Below are 20,260 nucleotides of genomic sequence, written 5' to 3'. Positions count from 1 at the left end.
AATTGGTTTTAAAGTTACACATGTATATTTTCTTGGAAAATCTATAGCTACATAAATCTAGTGTGTCAGAGCAATTCATTCTAAAAACACTGCATGCATTTCCCAGGTTCATACTACAGTACTCGTTTATCAAGTTAAGGGATGTCTTACAAAAAACTCTAAGATGGAAATCTACAGTATAATACTGGCTTTGTTTGCATTGCTGCAACATATTCTGTGACTATCGATACATAATACATACATGAATATAAAGGTGTCTTGGCATTTTCTTGTAAACGTCAGAATTTGGTTATGAGACCTGTCTTTAATACTCGCCGCTAGTTCTCATGTTCAAATTCTTTGTTATAAAACTACTATAATGTGGATGAACAGGGTAGTTTGGGTACACTTGGAGGGGTTGTTGGAGCAGGTTTGGAAGCCATTTTCAAACAGCCGTGAGTGGCGAGGGGGCAAAGTCTGGGTTTTGGAAGGTGAAGCCCTGGAAGTCTTCCGGGTTGATGGCTGCTAGTATATCCGGGTCAGAGGGAGTGAGCGCTGACGGAGCTGCTGTGAAGAAGTTGTCGAAGTTTTCTCCTTGTCTTCCACCCTGATGAAGAAGAGGAGAAGATTAGCCTGCATGTTCACACATTTGTGATTAATACTGATTGTATACACATCATTATCTTCCTCCGGAAAAAACAACAACCCATAATTATAAAAAGACTCTATCTACGTATCTCTTTTTCTCACCCACACCCTCGTTTTCTCTCTAAGGAGCTCTGTACCACACCTACAGGAGGAAGAAAGCTGCTCACGTCTCCGGTGCTGCTCCTTGACAGCCGCTCTGCTGGATGATATGAATATCATTTGGCTAATGGGCCTGGCCTCTAACCTCTGAGCATACTCAGCTCACTCAAGGCGCACCTCACTCTTGGCCAGCGGGGCCAAAAATTGGCGTGTGGCGGGCTAATGATGACAGACAATTTAAATATAGGAGGAGTATGCGGACCCCAAGGTCAGGGGGTCCTGTCTGTTATGACTGTTCCCGAGCGCTGAAAGCCCATCTCTAGGAACTAGCAAAGGTGATGAAAGAGAGAAAAGAGAAGGGAATTGGGAAGAGGGGGAAGACACAGTCATTTGAAGTGAGAGAAGAAGAGGGGAAGAAATGGCCAACACAATGAGGACGGCTGAGCGAGAAAGCACGCAGGGAAATGAGGGAAAGCGTGGGAGTTTGAGAGAGAGGAGACAGATGGAAGAAAGTGACAGCTACAATTCACTAAAAGTGTCCTCGGAGAGATAGAGAGAAAGAGGAAGGAAGAGAGTGACATGAAAGAAAGAAACAAAGAAAGAAAGAATGAAAGAGAGAAAAGTCTGTAGAGTCTGTATTCTGTTCAACTGACAGTTCTGGGTTTGAAGGGCGCCTGGATCTCCAGTCTCTCCAGACGGTCCCAGTCAATCCAACGGAAGAACGGATGCTCCCTGATTTCTGTCTCTGCATCCTCTCCGCCACCCAGACGCTTGGCTGGGTGCTTCGTCAGGAGCTTGGGAAAGAGCGAAGGAGAGAATAAGAAAAGAAAAATATTGTGGGAACCACGGGATTCAAATTAATCATATATGCTCTGCTTTTCTTAGTCAACAATGTACATGGTAAGCTTTAAATGTTATTAAAATGCATTTTAAATGTTCTATCAAGTAATTTAATTTGTCTGATTTACATGTATATTGAAAGTGTGGTATTCACTTTCAAGCTGAGAGTGAAATGAGAAGATGAATACCACTATAGCCTGTATGCTAAATATAAAGCTACAGCCAGCAGCCTGTTAGCTTAGCTTATCATAAACACAGGAAACACAGGGAAACAATTAGCCTGGCTCGGTCCGAAGGTAACTAAATTTGCCTACAAGCGCATCTAAAGCTCACTTATTACCATGTTTTGTCTTGTTTGTTTAATCCGTACAAAAACGTTAGTGTAAAAATGATTATTTGTGGTTTTAAGGGGGTTTATGTTTCTATTATTTCATGGCAACAAGTCTTCAGAAAGTCACTGCACCCGGCAAAGAAGTAGTCTGGCACAAAACCCCTCTGCAAAACCACCCATTTTCTGTACATATTAAACAAACAAGATTCAATGTGTTAATTAGTGATCCTGCTTTATATTCAGACAGAGCCTGGCTAGCTCCTCCCCCTGTTTCCAGTCTTTAAGCTAAGCTAAGCTAATGGCTGCTGACTCAGATATGAGTATCTTCTCATCTGACTCTCACCAAGACAGCAAATCAGCACATTTCCTAAAATGTTGCACTATTACTTTAAGCAGTCAAAAATGTGCATGGTTAACCTTTGCTGTATTTATTTAAATATATTTTAGAAATATAGGAGTAAGTCATATTTTCTGAGTTACATTTGCAATTGTCTCAACTGCCTTTGTGCTAAAAGTTATACGAATCAGAAGAATGTTGGCTTACTCCCTTGCAGATAGAGACCGCTTCACGAGTGAGACTTTTTGGGTATACCACACTCTGCTCCATGATGGACTGAAATAGCTCCTCCTCGTCAATGCCATCAAATGGTGGCTGGAAGGAAAAGACAGAGAGAAAAGGAAAAAGAGAGTAACCTGTGGGCAAATTGAAAGCAAATTGAAATCAAAGTTCTCTTGAAAGTCCTTTGAAGTGATTACAAAGGACAAGCACTGGAGGCTTAAGTGTCTGTGCACACGGCTCTATTGTTAGGATTAAGCCGAGTGTTACCTGTCCTGCCAGCATTTCATACAGCAGTACTCCATAGGACCACCAGTCTACTGCTTTATCATAGGGCTGATATGCCACAATCTGAAAAGGATGGAGAGAACAGGAGAGGAGATAAAAAGGCAAGAATGGCAGTGTAGAGAAGTAGTGTAAGGAAGTAGAAAGAAGACGGGGAGAGTGAGAGAAAGCGCAGTTGTAGCAGTCGGCTGCTCGGATGATGTGCAGCTATCAGACACAGCCGGAAAGAAAAGCAGAGAGAGAGAGAGAAAAGTATGGCATTAGGGAGGGTAAATGTATGAATGAGCTCAGAAATAATCAACACATGACTTTGGATTTGTGTGTGTGTGTGTGTGTGAGGGGGGGGGGCGCTGCACAAGGGAACAATTCCCAGCCCCTGGGGAAATATATTGTATCTCTTCCAAAATGGCAGATGCAGGAGAATCAATGGGTGTTTACATAACAGAGTCAATACCCAGGGGTACCATAGCAAGGTTTACAGTATCAAAGAGGTGCACAACAGTCACATCTTCTCTTTCTCTCTCTACTGGGCCCGTCTTCTACAAGTCCATAAACCAAGCAAGCTGGATATCTACCTCACTCACTCTCTGCATTGTGTTTGTTTGATTACTTAACAGAGAAATGCGCACACACACACACACACACACACACACACACACACACACACACACACACACACACACACACACACACACACACACACACACACACACACACACACACACACACACACACACACACACACACACACACACACACACACACACACACACACACAGGCTGAAATTTGCATCATCATCGATGAAATCCTTTTGAGATTAGTTTTCAGGGGTTTGTATTACTCTCAAGGGAGTTAATCACCTTAAGTCAATTGCAGTAAGAGAAAGGAAAACTGGTAGGTCTCTGACAATCATTATGTCTATGCAATGTTCTCACAGCACAAGCACACACCACTGCTAATTGAATCGTGTGAAGTTAATTATTCAAAAATGCTGACAAGGTCAGAAAGGACGAAGGAGATGAGAGGAGCTGCAGCGAAGCAACTCGCCGTCTTGCAGCAATGCAAAACAGGTCAAGCAAACAAAGAGGGGAAGACGGGGGGGAAACCAGGGGAAATGACGGAGCTAAGGAACACATGAGGAGAGTTCAGGAGTTAGCCTGGGCCACGATGCGAGAGCAGGGGTCGGTGTACCTCAGGGGCGATGTAGTCGGGGGTGCCACAGAAGGTGCGCGTGGTGTCGCCCTCCAACATGCCCTCCCTGCACATCCCGAAGTCAGCTATCTTTATGTGGCCCTCGCTGTCGAGCAGCACATTATCCAGCTTTAGATCCCTGAGAAAGAGGGAACAGATCACACAGGTATGAATCATTTTGATAGATAACATCTTTATAACAGTCATTAGCTACACAAGACATGATAAATCAGTATCTGTGTGCTGCACTGCAGAGCAGTGACAGTGCCAAACCAGGCCATGTTAAATGAGCAGCCCACTTCTCTACCTGTAGATGATGCCATTGCTGTGGAGGAAGAAGAGGCCGACCGCTATCTCCGCTGCATAAAACCTGGAGGCAGAGAGGAGGAGGAGGAGGGGGCTCACTACTGGTTGCTTTATCTTTCAGAAAAATGGCCAAGGTTTTCAACGAGGAGAGAGAGAAGGGAGCTCGAGAGGGTGATGAAAGGGAAAGAAACCAAGATGAAAGGCAGGCAGGTGAAGAAAGAGAGCTGGATATGAGCAACAGGGTAAGAATTACTTTTAGATGATTGATCAAAGATTATTGATTAGATGAGAAGCCAGGAGGAGGGAAAATGTAGATAAAAAAGATGAGATTAGTGGGAGGAGAAAGTCGGGGGAAAGAGAAGAGGGTCGGTACGTCAGTTGATGACTTTTTATGAGTCACCAGGTGTAATGAACAAAGCTAAGAGAGGAGTGTGTATGTAAAGGAACAGATGATAGAAGATAGGCAGGAAATGAGATGCTGTAGATGAAGACCGTGATTTAAGGTGAAAGAAAGGAGCTTTTTGACTACATACGCTGCGTGAGGCTCTTTGAACTTGCCGACTATCTGAATGTGAAACATCAGGTCTCCTCCGTTGACGTATTCCATCACATAATACAGACGGTCCTGCAAAAACAAAACACACACACACACACACACACATGAATATACACACTCTCCATACATAATCACCTCTTGTCCAAATTAAAAAGCAATCTGTCAAAACCTCCTCCAGGACCAAGGACCTTATTAAAGAAAGCAAACTAATTATTTAATTAATTATTTTAAAATTTCAGGCAGCCTTTATTGAAACAACTCCAGGGAGGACTACACAGCCAAATGTCAGGCAGGTTTATGGACGATTTAATGTGGTTCATTTAGGACCCCGTATACCCTCGACACACACACACACAGACACACCTCAGTCTGGAAGGCGCAGTAGAGAGACGTGAGGAAGTGAGGGCGAGAGGAAAGCGCCAGAACCCTCCTCTCCACCAGAGCGCTCTCTGTGTCCTCGTCCTGGAAGAGAACGTCTTTCTTCAACACTTTTACGGCGAACAGACGCTCGCTGCCTCGCTCCTCTGCCAGAAGCACCTGAACATAGACAGGGAGAGGAGAGAAAGTTACTGTAACAACAAAGGTATCCCAAGAATGTTAAAGCAGCTACTGTGCTTCCTCAACCTGCTGAACACAATGTTTATTTATAGACAACAGCTAAAAAGAGCCTTTTTTAATACAAAATTCACTTTTTCAAAAATTCTTCCCGTAGTCTGCGCATCAAAGTCTTGAATGCATCTCTCATTCAAGCTTCACCTCTCTGGATAGAATCATGCATGTACTGCAATGCTGCCAGTCCTGACATGTTTTTAGGTCATTGTGTTATGAGTGACATGGTGCTCTAGTTAGGAGAAAACTAGTTCAGCTGTTTTAATAAAAATGATGTGCTTTTGAGGCACATTTGCAATATTGTGTGCATTAAATAAAGTGTCGTACTAAGCCAGGACTTGCATGAAGTGGCCAGTATTAAAAAATGAATATACTGGTAAAAAAAAAAGAAATAGCGCAAGAGAAAAAAAAAAGGTTATCACATTATATAGACAAATGCTTTAGCAAGTTCAGTACTGTGCACATTTACTCCTCTGAAGGAATGTTTAATTAAAGCTGTTCTATGCCTGAAGATTTCAAGTCATGTTAATGTCATGAATGAAAAAGTGAAGCGGCTCTCGTGTTTTTATCAGACAGCGACTATTTTCTCACTCCTGTAAAATTGGCTGCTAGCGGGTCGCTCTGAAAGCTAATGATGCTATCATTTTCTAGAAAGAGAGCCACATGAGCCAGGTTTTACTGTGGTTCATGGGAAAGATATGGTCAGGATCACTGGAAAAGTGCCAACAACAACACTATTTAAAATTGTCTGGCCAGCCTGCAGCGCTGCGCTGTAACGGTCACTGGCTGGTGGGGATAGAGGATCTGACTCTATAGTGGTGAAAAGTAGAGAAAATTACATGGTGTCATTTTCAGAAATCATTGTGACTACACGTCTACGTGTGTGTGTGTGTGTGTGTGTGTGTGTGTAGTGTGTGTGTGTGTATGTGTGTAGTGTGTGTGTGCAGTGCCATTGATGAACTGCAAGTCTGAGAGAAATCCTCCCGTCCTCTGTGATCTCGTCTCCTGCTCTGCCCCGTGTTCTCAAACTAACTCCCATGAAAATGGGACTCCTCACCCTCCAGAACATTACAAATCTTGCTAACACAATCATGTACTTTTCCCTCTTTCCGGCTCTTGTTATCTCACTTCCTCTTGGTCATTTTGTCACTTTCCAAAGAACAGTAATCCTCCCCTCTTCCTCTCTATCTTGGTCTGTCTCTGTCTCATTTTTCCTCACTCAGTAGCCCCGGGGTCTGTCTCTCCTTTCATGGGTCGTTTTTTTCTCACATCTTACGTAAGTTGAGTCTATTTCTCCTGTCCTCTGTAGACTCTCCTCTGACAGTTATGAAACAGCACAGGGGGGATTTCAGAGGAGGAGGAAGGACTCAAAACTCTGCTCTCCTCATTATGCCTCATCTACTGGGGAATTATAGAGAGAATGGAGAGCAGAGGCTCCCTTGAAATGAACACCTCCAGGAGGACTGTGTGGCATGTAGGAAGCCAGCCAGCCAGAGCTCACGACTGCTGACAACACAAAAGAAGCCACGGGTTAAATGAATCATTTGGCAGTAGTAGGAGAGACAATGAGCATGTAAGTAAGAAAGGGCTTTTTCTTCAAAGAAATTCTGCTCAGGAGCTGCTGTATGAAATGCCACTTGAAGGTCAAGTCCATCAATAGAAGAACTTATTTGAAGCCAGTAACAATCTTTGTTGTTTTCAGCATGACCAGCCTCTTTGACTTTACTTACAGCTGTTGGATCAGAACGCAGAGAAGATGACATTTGCTGTGTTTACCTTGCCAAAGCTGCCTTTGCCCAGCACCATGAGGAAGTTGAAGTCGAGGATGCCCACTTTGACTTTGGCAGGGCCGGGGGTGTGGACTGGTGGGCAGGATGGTAAAGGGGTCGGGGACAGAGCCGCTGGGAACGGTTCAGACAGCGCGGCAGGTAGCGCTTGAGGCAGAGATGGTGTTGTGCCGTCTGGCTGAGGCTTCTGGAGAATCGGAGTGGGAAGGTTGAGAGATGAATGGTTGGATGCAGTCCAGCACAGACACACACAGAAACACACCACACACACAAAAAAAACCTGACGAACAAACCAAACTCCTTCCTGCCCCTAGTTTGAGATTATAGTCAGGCAGAACAATCCTGCACCCTGGTGGAGACAGAGTGTAACAAGGAGGGAGTGGACCATATCTAATCTATTATCTAATTAGTTAGCTACAACCAGGCATAAATCTTCCTCGCTTTTTTTCTCAGATATAATAGGTAGGGCCAGTTCAAGATCATGACCTAGTGTGAGCAGTGGCAGCTGTTGTTTATTAGATGTAGGTAATTATAAGCTGATGAAGGCCAAGGCTTTGGGATGAATGGTCATTAGCATGGTAAAAACTAATCCCACTCTGGTGAATACACGTATACATATCCCCCTTGTGGAGTTTTGGTCAACATGAGTACCCGACTGACGGCTTTTTCGAAGTACATTTCCTACCTCCAGGTCTGGGTCTGGCACAGGGATGTTGTAGTACTCCCCCTCGTCTTGGGCCAGCAGTTTGAACCAGCCGCTGATAGGACGCCTGAAGATCTCACTCACTCCGAATGACAGCGCTCCCATGAAATCGTTCCTAGACGTGCGGTCCCAGTCCCACACCTCCACAGACAGACGCCTGTCCCACTGGTGACCGCGCACTGAGCTGGAGAGACAAACACAAAAACTCAAAGAGTTAGCTCACTGTGTAAGCAAAACAAAAACGCACAAAGGCATTTATGTTTTTCATTTTCTTTCACCTTTTTGAATTTTTCCAGATTTCAAAGGCAATTTCCAAATATCTTAATTCTACTGAATATCAGAAAAATGCAAAAATAAAGATAGTAAATAATGGGATATTAACACTGGTGATGTAAAATAAGCTGCATATACAGTACTAAGGGAACATCAACCATCTAATCTTTGTCTTTCAGGGTCCTTATTGTGACTCAGTAATTCCAAGTTCGAGGACATTTTATTTGACCTAAAGCACATTTTGCCCCAGAACTGAGTACATTTTCCACTTTGGATTAAAGTTCACAAGGACTCACAAGGTGAAACTCTCATTCCAGATGGGATTGAGTGTTGAGCGGACGGTCTTGGTTTTCTGTTTGCTGTGGCTCTTTGGGTCTGGAATCAATTTCAGTTTGACGTACGGGTCTGACAGGCCGTTTGGATCCATGGGCATCAGGTTACGAGCCTCCCGCACTGAAGAGAAAGAAGAATAATAGAAAGCGCAGAGAGAGAAATCCTTCATTACCTGTGTAATCCTCCTATTTGTTTTAGCACCCATGTTCCAGCTGGTCCTCTAACCTGTGACAAAGACATCCTCCTGCTCTCCTCTGATGGTCAGGTGGATCCTACCTCTTTTCTCTGTGTGGTCTTGGCCACAGAGACTGGGAACACTGGTCTCACACCGTCGATGGACGTTCATGTCACAACCTAGAGTTAAAAAGATACACAAGTTTCAACAGGCACATGTTTAGGTGACAAAAAAGGTAATTAGATAAATAGCAAGTTCAAAAAAATATAAAATGTATCACACTGACTGCCAAATAAACACAAAATGCAAATATATATACACAGTATATATTTTTTCTATACACACACGTCTTGTTTCTGTTTGACTGCATTGACACTCATTCACTTTTTAGTCAAGAGCTAGATCAGATTAATACAACTGTCATGTCTTACCTGTAATTATAAGTCTCCAGCCAGCAACTGCTTAGCTTAGCATAAAGACTGAAAAAAGGGGATGAGTGCTAGCCTGACTCTGTCTTAAGGTAACACAATTTGTAACTCTAAAGCTCACTAATTAACACGTTATATCTCATTTGTTTAGTGGGTACAAAACTGACTAGTTCATTTTACAGGGGGTTATGTTTGACGATTTCTTAGCCAGACATAGTCACTTCCTGGAGTCTCCGCTGGTGGCCAATCTCTTAATCTAATTCTCTGCAAAAAAGTGAATAAGTGCATTTCCCAAAACACCCCAAACATAAACTTAACAAAGTCAACTCTAAATTTTGAAGGCTAATTTTGTCGGGACCAGCTTTATTTCCCCAGCAGAGAGGTAAGTCCCATGATGTGCATGTGTAAACGGATTCTTATCTTACACACAGAGATTTATAACACTGTTTTGTGTAGAGAAACTCACAGCCACATTGCATGCCCTGGTGTATGAGTCCGTACAGCAGCGAGCCACAGTGGTCGCAGAAGGTAGGACTGGAGTAAGTGTGGACCTTAAACAAGTGTTGAGTCTTCAGGTCCTGAAACACAACAGAAAGAAACCTGCATTGAAAACACACACTCACACACACAGTGTGACCATGGAGGAAACTGTGAACACACACACACACACACACACACACACACATTTACACACATAAACGCACGAGTATGATTAGTGGAGAGATGTTGAGTGGGGTATTCATGGACAAACCAATTAGATTTCTCCACTGGGAGAGGACATATAAATGAGAGTGCATCTAGGCAAGGCTGTGTGTGTGTGTGTGTGTGTGTGTGTGTGTGTGTGTGTGTATATATATATATATATATATATATATATACTGTGCAGAGAGGGATGAATCATTTTTATCTCTCCACAGCTCATCAGACCCCACCACCACCACTCTCCACCTTCTCCAAAAATGTTTTCCCTCTGAGCCGCTATTTAAAAACACCGCCACCCTGCTTCTCCTCTGTGTGTGTTCCTGTCACTCTCTTTTCCTTTTTTTTCCCCACCCAGTCACACACATGTTCCCCTTGACCTGATTTCTGAGGCAGTTTATATAGCTGGCATAAAGAAAAAACATGGAGACAAATCTCCCTGAAATCCTCAAAATACCACAGAAAGGAAGACTGAGCAGTCAGTTGCTCTCTCCCCTCTCTAATTCTCTCTCTTTTATCAGCCTCTCCACCCCTCCACCTGCGTCTCCTCCACTCTCTATCTCCAACTCGCTGCATCTCTAGCCTTGTAGGATGACTTGACATGAGCGCAGACGTCACAAGGCTGCCTGATGTGAAGGATGCATGGATTGACAGATGAGTCATGCACACTTGTTCCTGGCACTGAGCAGATGGCTAATATGATGATGACGTGCTAAACCTTGACTAAAACAGAAAGCAAGAAAGTAAAAGGAAAGTGAAAGTAATAGCACATCTGCTCACATCTGGTTTGGGGCCCGCCACAGAGCCAGGACAAGTGAAGGTCACAAACTCGTGACATCTTTTGTGAACCACGAAACTGCAAACTGGAGGAAACACAGAGAATAATATCCTTAAAAAATAAAACCGGTCACACTGGGAACATCGTGTGAGAAGATTATATACTGCAGAAAAAGGCAATAACACTGGGTTTATCTTTACCTTGACATTGGAATCCCTGTTTGCCGATGCCCCTGAGTGAAGAAGGCACATGGATTAAGATACAAATACAATCTTCTCTACACTTCTGTAAAATAAAATATTTAGCTGTTTCCCAGCCAGCGGAGTGTAGATTACACTGCCAAGACAGAGATAGTGCTGCTGCATTATTCTGTTCCAACAGACATGCAGGTTGAGACTCATCAAAAAACAAACAACACTGTGTTGGAGGCCACCGACTTGATAAACAAAGCCATTGTGTGTGAAGTTTGGGTGTCTTCCTTCTCTAAGCCACACTGCTGACCAGGTCAAGTGGTGTCAATCAATGTCACACATACACACACACACGGATACACAAACACAATTCTCCTGTTTCCAGAAGTGCGGTGTTGGCTAGTTTCCAGTGTCTCCTTAGAGCTTTAATTGAATAATTAAAGCCATTGATTGACTAAAGTGTCCACTCAGCAGCTTGCCTGCTGTGAATCAAATTTTGATTAGAAAGGCAGACGAACAAGACACCGCCGAGAGCGTCTCCACAATCATGCTGGAGAGGCCCAGGGGTTCATAGGAAACTGACCATAATCACTGATCTAAAATCAGTTCACCATCTGCCTGGGTAATAATTAAAGATGCGGTTTCAGAGGGTAATCTGATCCTTGATCAGCATTCAACAGAAGTCTCTGTCTGCAGCAGTCTCAGTGTGTAAGGCCAGTTCTGCTTTTTGACCAGCAGAGAGCAATAGAGGTCCAAAGATAGATGTGAGGAGGATCGACAGTGTTGCTTGCTGGCCAGATATCACAGGAAATTGCCTGCATTTTAAGTTTAATGATGCATTGAAAAACCTATGCAATTAAATAAAAAGTTGGCATCAAAATGTTAGAGAAACCCTATAAAACATTCCCGACGACTTCAAGGGGGTTGGACCTTGGCTATGCAATAGGCATTTTCACTGAAGTCACAGTAGTTTGAATAGAACAGATCTATCATTACTGTTATTAGTAACACCAGTGCTTCTACGAAAACAATTCAAAACATCTGTTGTAAAAAAGGCATGTTGGATCTTTGATCAGTTTGATTAATGACCATTGAGAACAGCAGGTCAGTGACTCCAAACACACACTGAAGTGTGACACTTTTACCTTTTTAGACTACATGAGCCATACATGGTATAACCCATACCCTTTTAGAGCCTGACTTAATATACCACATATTTACATTTCAAAATTTAAACTATTGTTTCTAAGTATTTAATTAATCTATCAATAGCCCCCAGGGGCTACGACACCCAGGTTGAGAGCTGCTGCGCTGACATCCTGTGTGAAGGGAACGATTTTTCACCCTGAGCTAAGTGCTGCTACTGCGGCCAAGACAGTAGCAGTTGGAGAAATGTCCTGAAAGCTACCCAGAGGCTGCTGGCATATGCACCGCCCTGCATCCTACATACCCCACCATATGTCCAAACACACACACGCACGCACACACACACACAATATTTTTTCCTTCACATATAAGCTGTAAATCGTTTAAGATTGGCAAAAGACATATGATCCCTGTCCTGTGAAAACGTTGTGTCTCGAAAACATCAACTTTTCATAAACAAAACAGCACTTTTCTGTGCACAGCTTTACGACGCTGCATTTTTTTTCTTCTCATTTTATATTTTTGTCATGATTTTTCCCATCATTATCAAATGGTTCATAAAGCTTAAGAAATGAGAGACTTTTCTAAACTCATAAAGAGCACTAAATCCTTCAGTTTATCTTAAAAATACAAAAACACCACATTTGGAGGTACGTGGTTTTTACTGGACAGTGATGAGTGTAAACTCCAGCAGTTTATAAAATAGTTACTGTATATAGCATCTCCTGGAGCAACTGCAACAACAAAATACTACTTATTTATAAACGCATTAAAAATCGAACACTGCATTACACTGATTTTCAAATTAGTTCTGTTGATACCCAAGTCCATTTTATTGCTTAATAAAATTGTGCACTTTAACAGTACTGTGGAGCATTTTTCAATGCAGGACTTTCTAATGCTTTCTGATAAGGCATTTTTGACATTGTGATATTCTAAATGCGCACTCCACCAATTGTATTCATGATAGTTTACTCTTTTCTAGGCCTACTACTCAACCAGTGAAAAGTGTTCCATAGTGTCTTTTGTGGCTCTGGAGGAGCTTTACAAGGTCAGAATATCTCAATTTTGACCAATTCTTGTTTTGATCTTTGAGTCGCCCATCATAGAAGTGGTATACTAAAGAGTTCCCCTTTAAGATCTAAATAATATCTCGTACACCCTGGCCTGAGTGTGTTTGTGCATGCTTGCATGTACTCTTACTCTTTCAGCAAGCATTCATACCGGCAAAAATGTCATAATGGAAATCTGTCTTGTGTGTATATGTGTGTCTGCATGTGTGTAATGAAGCTCCTTAAGTAACTGCTGTACTGTGTGGGCTGCAGTGTGGAGGTGAGGATGTGTGATCAGATCAGGTCAGTGTGGTAGGCTGTTTCTCCAGCAGGCAGCTGGATCTGGTTTAAGAGAGAAGGAGTGCAGAGAAAATCAGATGGAGTAGTGGGATGCCTGAGAAGGCGGCTTATGAACTGCCGGGTTGGTTTCTGTGTAAACGTGCAGCTGTGTGCATGTGTGTGTGTGTGTGTTACCAGATGAAGTCGGTGCAGTGGCTGCAGAAGGTGGGCTGTTTGAAGAAGCGGGCTGTGAACTGGTGGTCTTTCACCTCAACAATCCTTTTGTGTTTGAGCGCTCCCTTCCTCTGGAACACAGGCACCCTGGCCGAAGGGGAGAGGAGCGAGGGCAGCGGGGAGGCACCGGGGGAGGTTCCTGATGTTGGGGAGGCCAGTGTCAACAGGGAGAGGGAGGGGGGAGGGGAGACCGGGGTGGACATGATGCCTGAAGGATACAGTAGAAAGAGGAGAGAGGGAGGGATAGGGGGAATGGATGAGTCTCAGTAAGGAGGGTATAGAGTTGTACAGGCGAAAGACCTTGAGCATGGGGGAGGGAGGGGAGGAAGCAAGGACAGGGAGGTGGAGCAGGAGGAGGGGGGATGGAAAGTGTAATGGGTCATGGTAGCAACAGGAGTTGTAATAATGGCACATGGGACGTATGATGCAGCGAAGCAGTGACGTGATGGAGAGAAAGATCGAGAATGGCCCGGAAGTGCAGAAGAAGATGGAGGGAGTACAGAGTGATAGAGAAAAGAGTGGTGTAATGAAAAACATGGAGGTTAATTCACATACGGAGACAGAACTCTCCTAAGAGACTCTGAGACGCTAAACGATTAGTGCAACTCACTGAGTGTCCCACATACTGCCTGTCCATTCTACCTACATCTCCCTCCCGCTGTACCCCTTATATCTCCATCCCCCTGGCAGCTATGACTACACCCAACCCACCCCCTGGTTGTTATGTCAACTGTGCCTCCTGTTGCCATGTCAACAACACCCCAACCACATGCTCCAATATTAGAGCCGGTATCCTATCTCAACTTCCTGCCTGCCCTTATTAGCAATTAGTCCAATTTCAGGAGTAAAGTTTGGACCTGAATAATATGTAATAGGTCTACAGGGAACGAGATGCACTGGAAAAAGTGCAAAATGGCAAATTTTAGCTGGAGAGATTGTGGCGCAAGAGTTGCACACTCCTAAATGATAAATGAAACCCCAACAGAGATTTAATGAATAAATAAATAAGCTGATAGCAACAAAAAACATGCCAGAAAAAAATGTGATGAAATGATGGTGTCTCAGCAAAGAAGCATCAGCTAATCAATCAAAAGGGTGAAGGAGGATGGTGAGAAAGATGGCACACTGCTCAGAAATTAGTAAATGAATGTCAAGAAGAAAAATATATTCCAAAAATGTGTGCAGACCCATACAGCGAAAAACACAAAGACGCAATACCTGAATTTGTGGTGATTTTGGAGGAAAGGCTTGACTAAAGGACAGATTTTTCTCTTCCTCCCCCCTTTCTTCTCCTTGTGTGGCTCACTTCAAAAGAAAGGCTAAGGTGTCACACCTGTAGCTGGTTACCTCAACAAAAAAAAAGAGAAAGTCGGGGAGAAAAGATCAAGATAAGTAGTGCTGTGGCAAGTCGAAAAAGAATCAGCCAAAAATTTTAAAATAAGAAAAGACCTATTACAACTAAAAGCGAAAGCAACAAGCGTTTCAAGAGATTTAAGCTTTCGAGGAACCAAAGATAGAAGAGTGAAGTGGTATATATCCGTTAACCCAGAGGCAGGGTGAGGAGGAGGACGAAATAGAGAGGTGGTATTCTCTTTCCAAGATTGATTCTCTTTTTACTAAGAAGAGGACAAGAGATGTAGCAAGAGAAAGAGAGACAGCGGAAGTAGTAGAGAGAGACAGAGAGAGAGAGGAGAGAGAAAGAGAGAGAGGGAAAGAGAGAGAGAAAGAGAGAGAGAGCGACAGATTGAGGGGAACAGGCAGCGATTCATTTTGAAATCTGGGTTACTTCTCTCAGGAGAGGGTGAGGGAGTTACAGGAAGGAGGGCGGATGAGACAGAAGCTGCCATTTTGCCACCACCCTTACAGTATGGACAAGCAAGCGCCAACTGTCTCTCACTTCCTCTAGTGCCAGACGGAGGGAGGAAAGGACGGGGAGAGAGAGAGAGAGTATCCAGTCTGGAAGAAAAGAGAAGAGAGCTTCAGAGGGGGTAGAGTAAATTAAAAGGCTAGTTAAGCACAGCTGAAACAGGGAATAAATGGTTAAAAGTCATGGAGTTTGCAGCAGATCTAGATGAATGAAGGATCAACAGGCCTGCGAAATAAACATCTCTGTTAATCTTTTCTGTTTCAGCGCCGTTAAAAGTATATTCACTAAATCTGAAATTTGTTCTGAGATCAAAAGTGAGATCAGAGTGTTGACATGATGACACTGCTCCACTGTGGACTGAAACCAGGTCAGCTAAGCCTGATGGGAAGAGTAGTTTCCAAGAGGGAAGACCTGTTTGTCCATTGATTGCCCTCACATTGTCAAGGACACACACGCATACACAAAGACACACAGAAACTTGTTTTGTATCGACATTTGTGTTGTATTACCAGCAGCTGGTTAGGTTAGCTTAGCATAAAGACTGGAAGCAGGGTAAAGAGCCTAGCACTGTCTGAATGTCAAACGACGACAACCAGCACCTCTAAAGCTCATAGATCAACATGTGATACGCTGTTTGTTTAATCCTTACAAAAATCAAGTGTACAAACAACAGTTTGCTGTTTGTTTTTTTGGAGGGGGGGGGGGGGGGGGGGGGATTGTGTGCCAGACTTAATCTTGGCCAGGACCAGTTGCCAGGCAACCACCAGAGACCTGGACTACTACAACGTGCTAATTAGTGAGTTTTAGGAGTGCCAGAAGGTAGAATCTTTGTTGTTTTTTTACCTTTGCACGGAGCCTGGATAGCTATTCGTAATATTTATGCTAAGCTAACCAGCTACTGGCTCCAGCTTCATATTTACCGTACAGACACGAGGATGTTATCAATCTTCTCATCTAACTCTCAGCAAGAAAGCGACTAAGTGTATTTCCCAAAATGTCAAACTATCCCTTTAACCCTAAAACTCAATGACTTCCCTTTGGGTAGTCGAGTCCCTATATATAATGTCTGATTGAACAGATTTCTGTCCCTGCAATGTAATACACACACACACAATTAATCACACTCCATGTGTGCACGTGATCTATGGACAATCTTGGGAGAAGGGAGCAGGGAAGCAGGCAGGCAGGGGACGAAGGGGTGGATTGTAGTGGGACGGAGAGACTGAGAGAGGGAGCGAAGGGTTGAAGGTCTAATTAATGGAAATGTAGGTTATTAGTCTCCTGATGAGGACACTGGCAGAGAATTAATTAACAATTATAATTAGCAAGATTGTTAGAGAGCAAAATGGTGTCAGCCAGCAAGATAAGAGTGAGCTAGCGTGCAAAAGTCTGTGTGTGTTGGACGCTGTCATTATTACTGTATGTGTTGAAAAAAAAAACCTGTGTGAACATGCCCTATCAGACAATGATATATGTCATTTCAGCATTAGTCATGCTGAACTAGCAGCTGATTGGAAATGATAGGGGGCTTTCCTTCACACAAACCGTCACCAGAGCTTCCTCTATGGAACCGCCATTTATGTCTTCATTTTCAGGCGCATAAGACTTCCCCTCTTCATCACTCTTATCTTAGATGAGTCATGTCCTTGTTCTGTTGTCACAAATAAATGAGGAAGATGTCCTCACATAGTGCGAGAGAGAAAAGGGGGCACTGAAATATGAGCTTGTAGACCGTGCACTCCTCAGTAATCAGTGCATTGAAAAACAAAGCACATAAACGGCTCACAATGTCTCCCCTCCACGCGGTGTGATGAGTAAGCACTTGTGAATCTTAAGTGTGTATCAGTGTGCGTTTGCATGCCTATCGCAGCATGCTTTACAGTGTTTGATCCTGGGCCATAGAAGCGAGCTGATGTGTGTGATACGTTAAGACGTACACGCAGCGGCAGAATGAAAAAACACAGATTTGGCCTGCATGATTAAGAGCAGAAAGAAAATGATACAAAACACGGATAGAAGGGAAGATAAAATGAAATATATGAGATGACAACAGAAAAAGGGAAGAATGAGTATAGATCAATGAAGAAGACACCACAATCTGTCTCTCCACCTTTACAATAATCACTATTATATGACAGGACTGGAAGCTGTTGCTACCATTTCTGATCAGGAACACTTTCCTTATCAGCCCCCCTGTCTTATTCTTGTTTAGACTACAGATGGCCATCTTATTATTTCTGACCATGGTTTAATGAAACAGAAAATCCTCCTTCGATGGAATCTTTTTTGGGGGGAACATTTAGCACTTCACCAATTACACGCATCCATTATCGTCTAACGAACGCTCACTCGCATCAAGCACCGGCTTCAACCTGCCTGGCTCGCCGGCTTTCTTTCTCCTCCAATGTAATTAAGGTAAATTGACTTGCCTAACTGTTGTTTGTGGAATCAGGCAAGAAGTGGTGTCTGAGGTAATCATATCTGCCTGTTAAATTTGTCTCTTCCGAACCAATTGGCTCTGTTTGCTTGTATTGGTTTTCTGTTGGGGTGTGCTTCTATTTGCTTTTTTTAATGAAGAGTGGTCTGCTGTGTTTTTGGAAGAGAGCAACAAACCTCCACGCCAGTCAGATGAGACATTTGGCAGGCGACAAGGGCTTTCAACATGGCCTACAAATTCTCAGTACTGAAGCAAATAAGCCTGCTCTCCATATTGACTTTACTGCTGACCTGCCTCTCATTGCAACAACAAATACTGCAAAAATAGAAAAACCTACAGACAAATGAGGGACAATTGTGTACATTAAATCAAATCTATCGGATTATGTCACGTATTTTGGTTTGTGGATTGCTCAGGAGGAACATCCAAACATTTAAGAGAGTGGTATGAGGGCTGAGAATCTAAATTTAAACCTGTAATAACTGACCAAACGCGGCACGTGCACAAAGTACAAGTCATCTGCAGTTGTTCACGTTGTATAACAAAAATGGTATAGGGCGTATTGCCTAATTTCATTTAGTTGCCTATTTAGACATCCAACAGTCACAGATGAACATGATCATTCATTTAGCGTTGTGTTTCTGACAACATGATGAATTTAAGTCCAATATTGACTTCCCTTTTATCTCTGTTTTTGTCTCCACTAACTCCTGAGGCAAATATCTTGCTCTATAATTGCTAAATGTTCCACTATGCTTACCAGCTAGTTGCTAACTGTTTTGGTGTGTTGTTGGTGCTGAACAAGTAGCGTACAGAGAGTCTTTTACCCAGAAAACAGCTGCCAGCTGCAACAGAAAACAAGGTTTTTAGAGCGTTGAGGGTGAAACAACAGTTAAGTTGCAGGCCATAAAACTCAAATAGGCTGAAAGACTCTGAAACGCTCCATAGAGCTGAAAGGAACTGCAGTCAGGTATTAATTCTCTGGGTTCAAGTTCACGTGATCCGTTTCTAAAATAAAAAATATTGATTACGATATTAATATTTCATGATTTTGTATATTTTCTTTTCTCTATTTACATAACAGAGTTGGGTTTTATCTGTCCACTATATTTTTTCTACATAGAGAAATTAAAGATTTGTGCTTGGCCGATCCTGTCTCTACCAAGGTCGAGGCCTTGGCTGTGAGTTTGGGACCGTGGCCAAGCCGAGAGATCATCAACTAACATGAGTAAAGCGGGCATGTGAGCTGTAACGTATTGCTATTCACAGTATGTGTGCAAAATACTAACAAGAACTCAAAGCCTCAGCTGTAGGCTGCAAAACCTTTCTTACTTCTGCAGGGAGGAAGAGAAGGTTGTGAACAAAATGTTCTCAGGGGGAAGGATGAAAGCAGGAGGGCAGGAGATTCAGGGTAAGAGGGGCGATTGGATAATGAGGCGAGCGGAGAACAAGGTAATGTCTGAGGATATCTTAATCTTCATCCCAGTTTTCTAGGATGAATTCCCTTTGGGTAGGTGGCATTACACACACACACACACACACACACACACACACACACACACACACACACACACACACACACACACACACACACACACACACACACACACACACACACACACACAAGGATGTCATATGAATAATTATGTTGTCCTAGACATGGTGGTAATGTCGCTTCAAACATATTGGCCACAGCATACAGCATACGCTCTATCTTAAGGACTGCTAGCAAACAAAGCTATTAATTCTTTCCACTTAACATTCTGACAATCCTCGAATATTACATCTATAAATATATGCATTTACATAAAAAATGGTATTTGAATTACTGTACAAACATACTCTGTGTTGATTACCATTATAACTAATCAGTCAGCCACAGATTGTTACAACTGCTCCTCTAACTGCCTGTTGTGAATGAGTGATAAAAAAGCATGCTAACATACAAACACACGTGCGACAGAAACACAAGACACGTTTGTGCACTTATTCTCACATAAACACACAGACAAGACAAACAGTGTGGTATAAGCTGTGGGTCAGTTAGCTAATTTGTTCCTCGTCATGGTCCAGTGTGGCTCATGTGAAAATGGCGGAAGAGAGAGATTGGCTGTGAAGCTGGGGGAAAAATACATGAGATGAAAGGATGCATGTTTTTTTATTATTTTTTTTCAACTTCAGAGATCAAGCCGATGGGTTGTAGAACCCTGCGGCGCTGCACGCATGATGAAAGGGAAACAGCGCTCCCCCTCCACATGTACTGTACGTGTGTGAGTACAGTGTGTGCAGATATACATTGATGTCGATTTAGGAATTCAATACATTTGTAAAAACTCACATGTATCATATGTAAGAAAGACGACAGATTCAGCAAAAGCAACAATAGAGAAATGATCAATAAAATGTAGTTGAAAGGGAAGGACAGACTGATGTTAAGAGATAACCAGAGATAGAATAGAGCGCAGAATAAATGAAAT

General features: G+C 43.0%; 1 protein-coding gene across 1 annotated transcript; it reads right to left on the bottom strand.

The window, feature by feature from the left end:
- Positions 1 to 424: 424 nt before the first annotated feature.
- On the bottom strand, positions 425 to 13,682 carry prkcg (protein kinase C, gamma). Its single transcript, XM_076109095.1, has 16 exons — positions 13,441 to 13,682; positions 10,778 to 10,809; positions 10,580 to 10,662; positions 9,567 to 9,678; positions 8,723 to 8,851; positions 8,461 to 8,617; positions 7,874 to 8,075; positions 7,178 to 7,375; positions 5,156 to 5,329; positions 4,770 to 4,861; positions 4,238 to 4,300; positions 3,931 to 4,069; positions 2,724 to 2,804; positions 2,442 to 2,549; positions 1,380 to 1,520; positions 425 to 586 (listed from the first exon to the last, which is right to left on the bottom strand). The coding sequence occupies exons 1-16, from the start codon at positions 13,680 to 13,682 to the stop codon at positions 425 to 427; spliced, it is 2,115 nt and encodes a 704-aa protein (XP_075965210.1).
- Positions 13,683 to 20,260: the final 6,578 nt, after the last annotated feature.

This window comes from Anarhichas minor, unplaced genomic scaffold (assembly GCF_050575085.1).
Source record: "Anarhichas minor isolate MPS153535 unplaced genomic scaffold, ASM5057508v1 ptg000041l, whole genome shotgun sequence".
Taxonomy (NCBI): Eukaryota; Metazoa; Chordata; class Actinopteri; order Perciformes; family Anarhichadidae; genus Anarhichas; species Anarhichas minor.
Note: the sequence above shows the minus strand (reverse complement) of the source record. Positions and strands in the feature narration are given on the sequence as shown.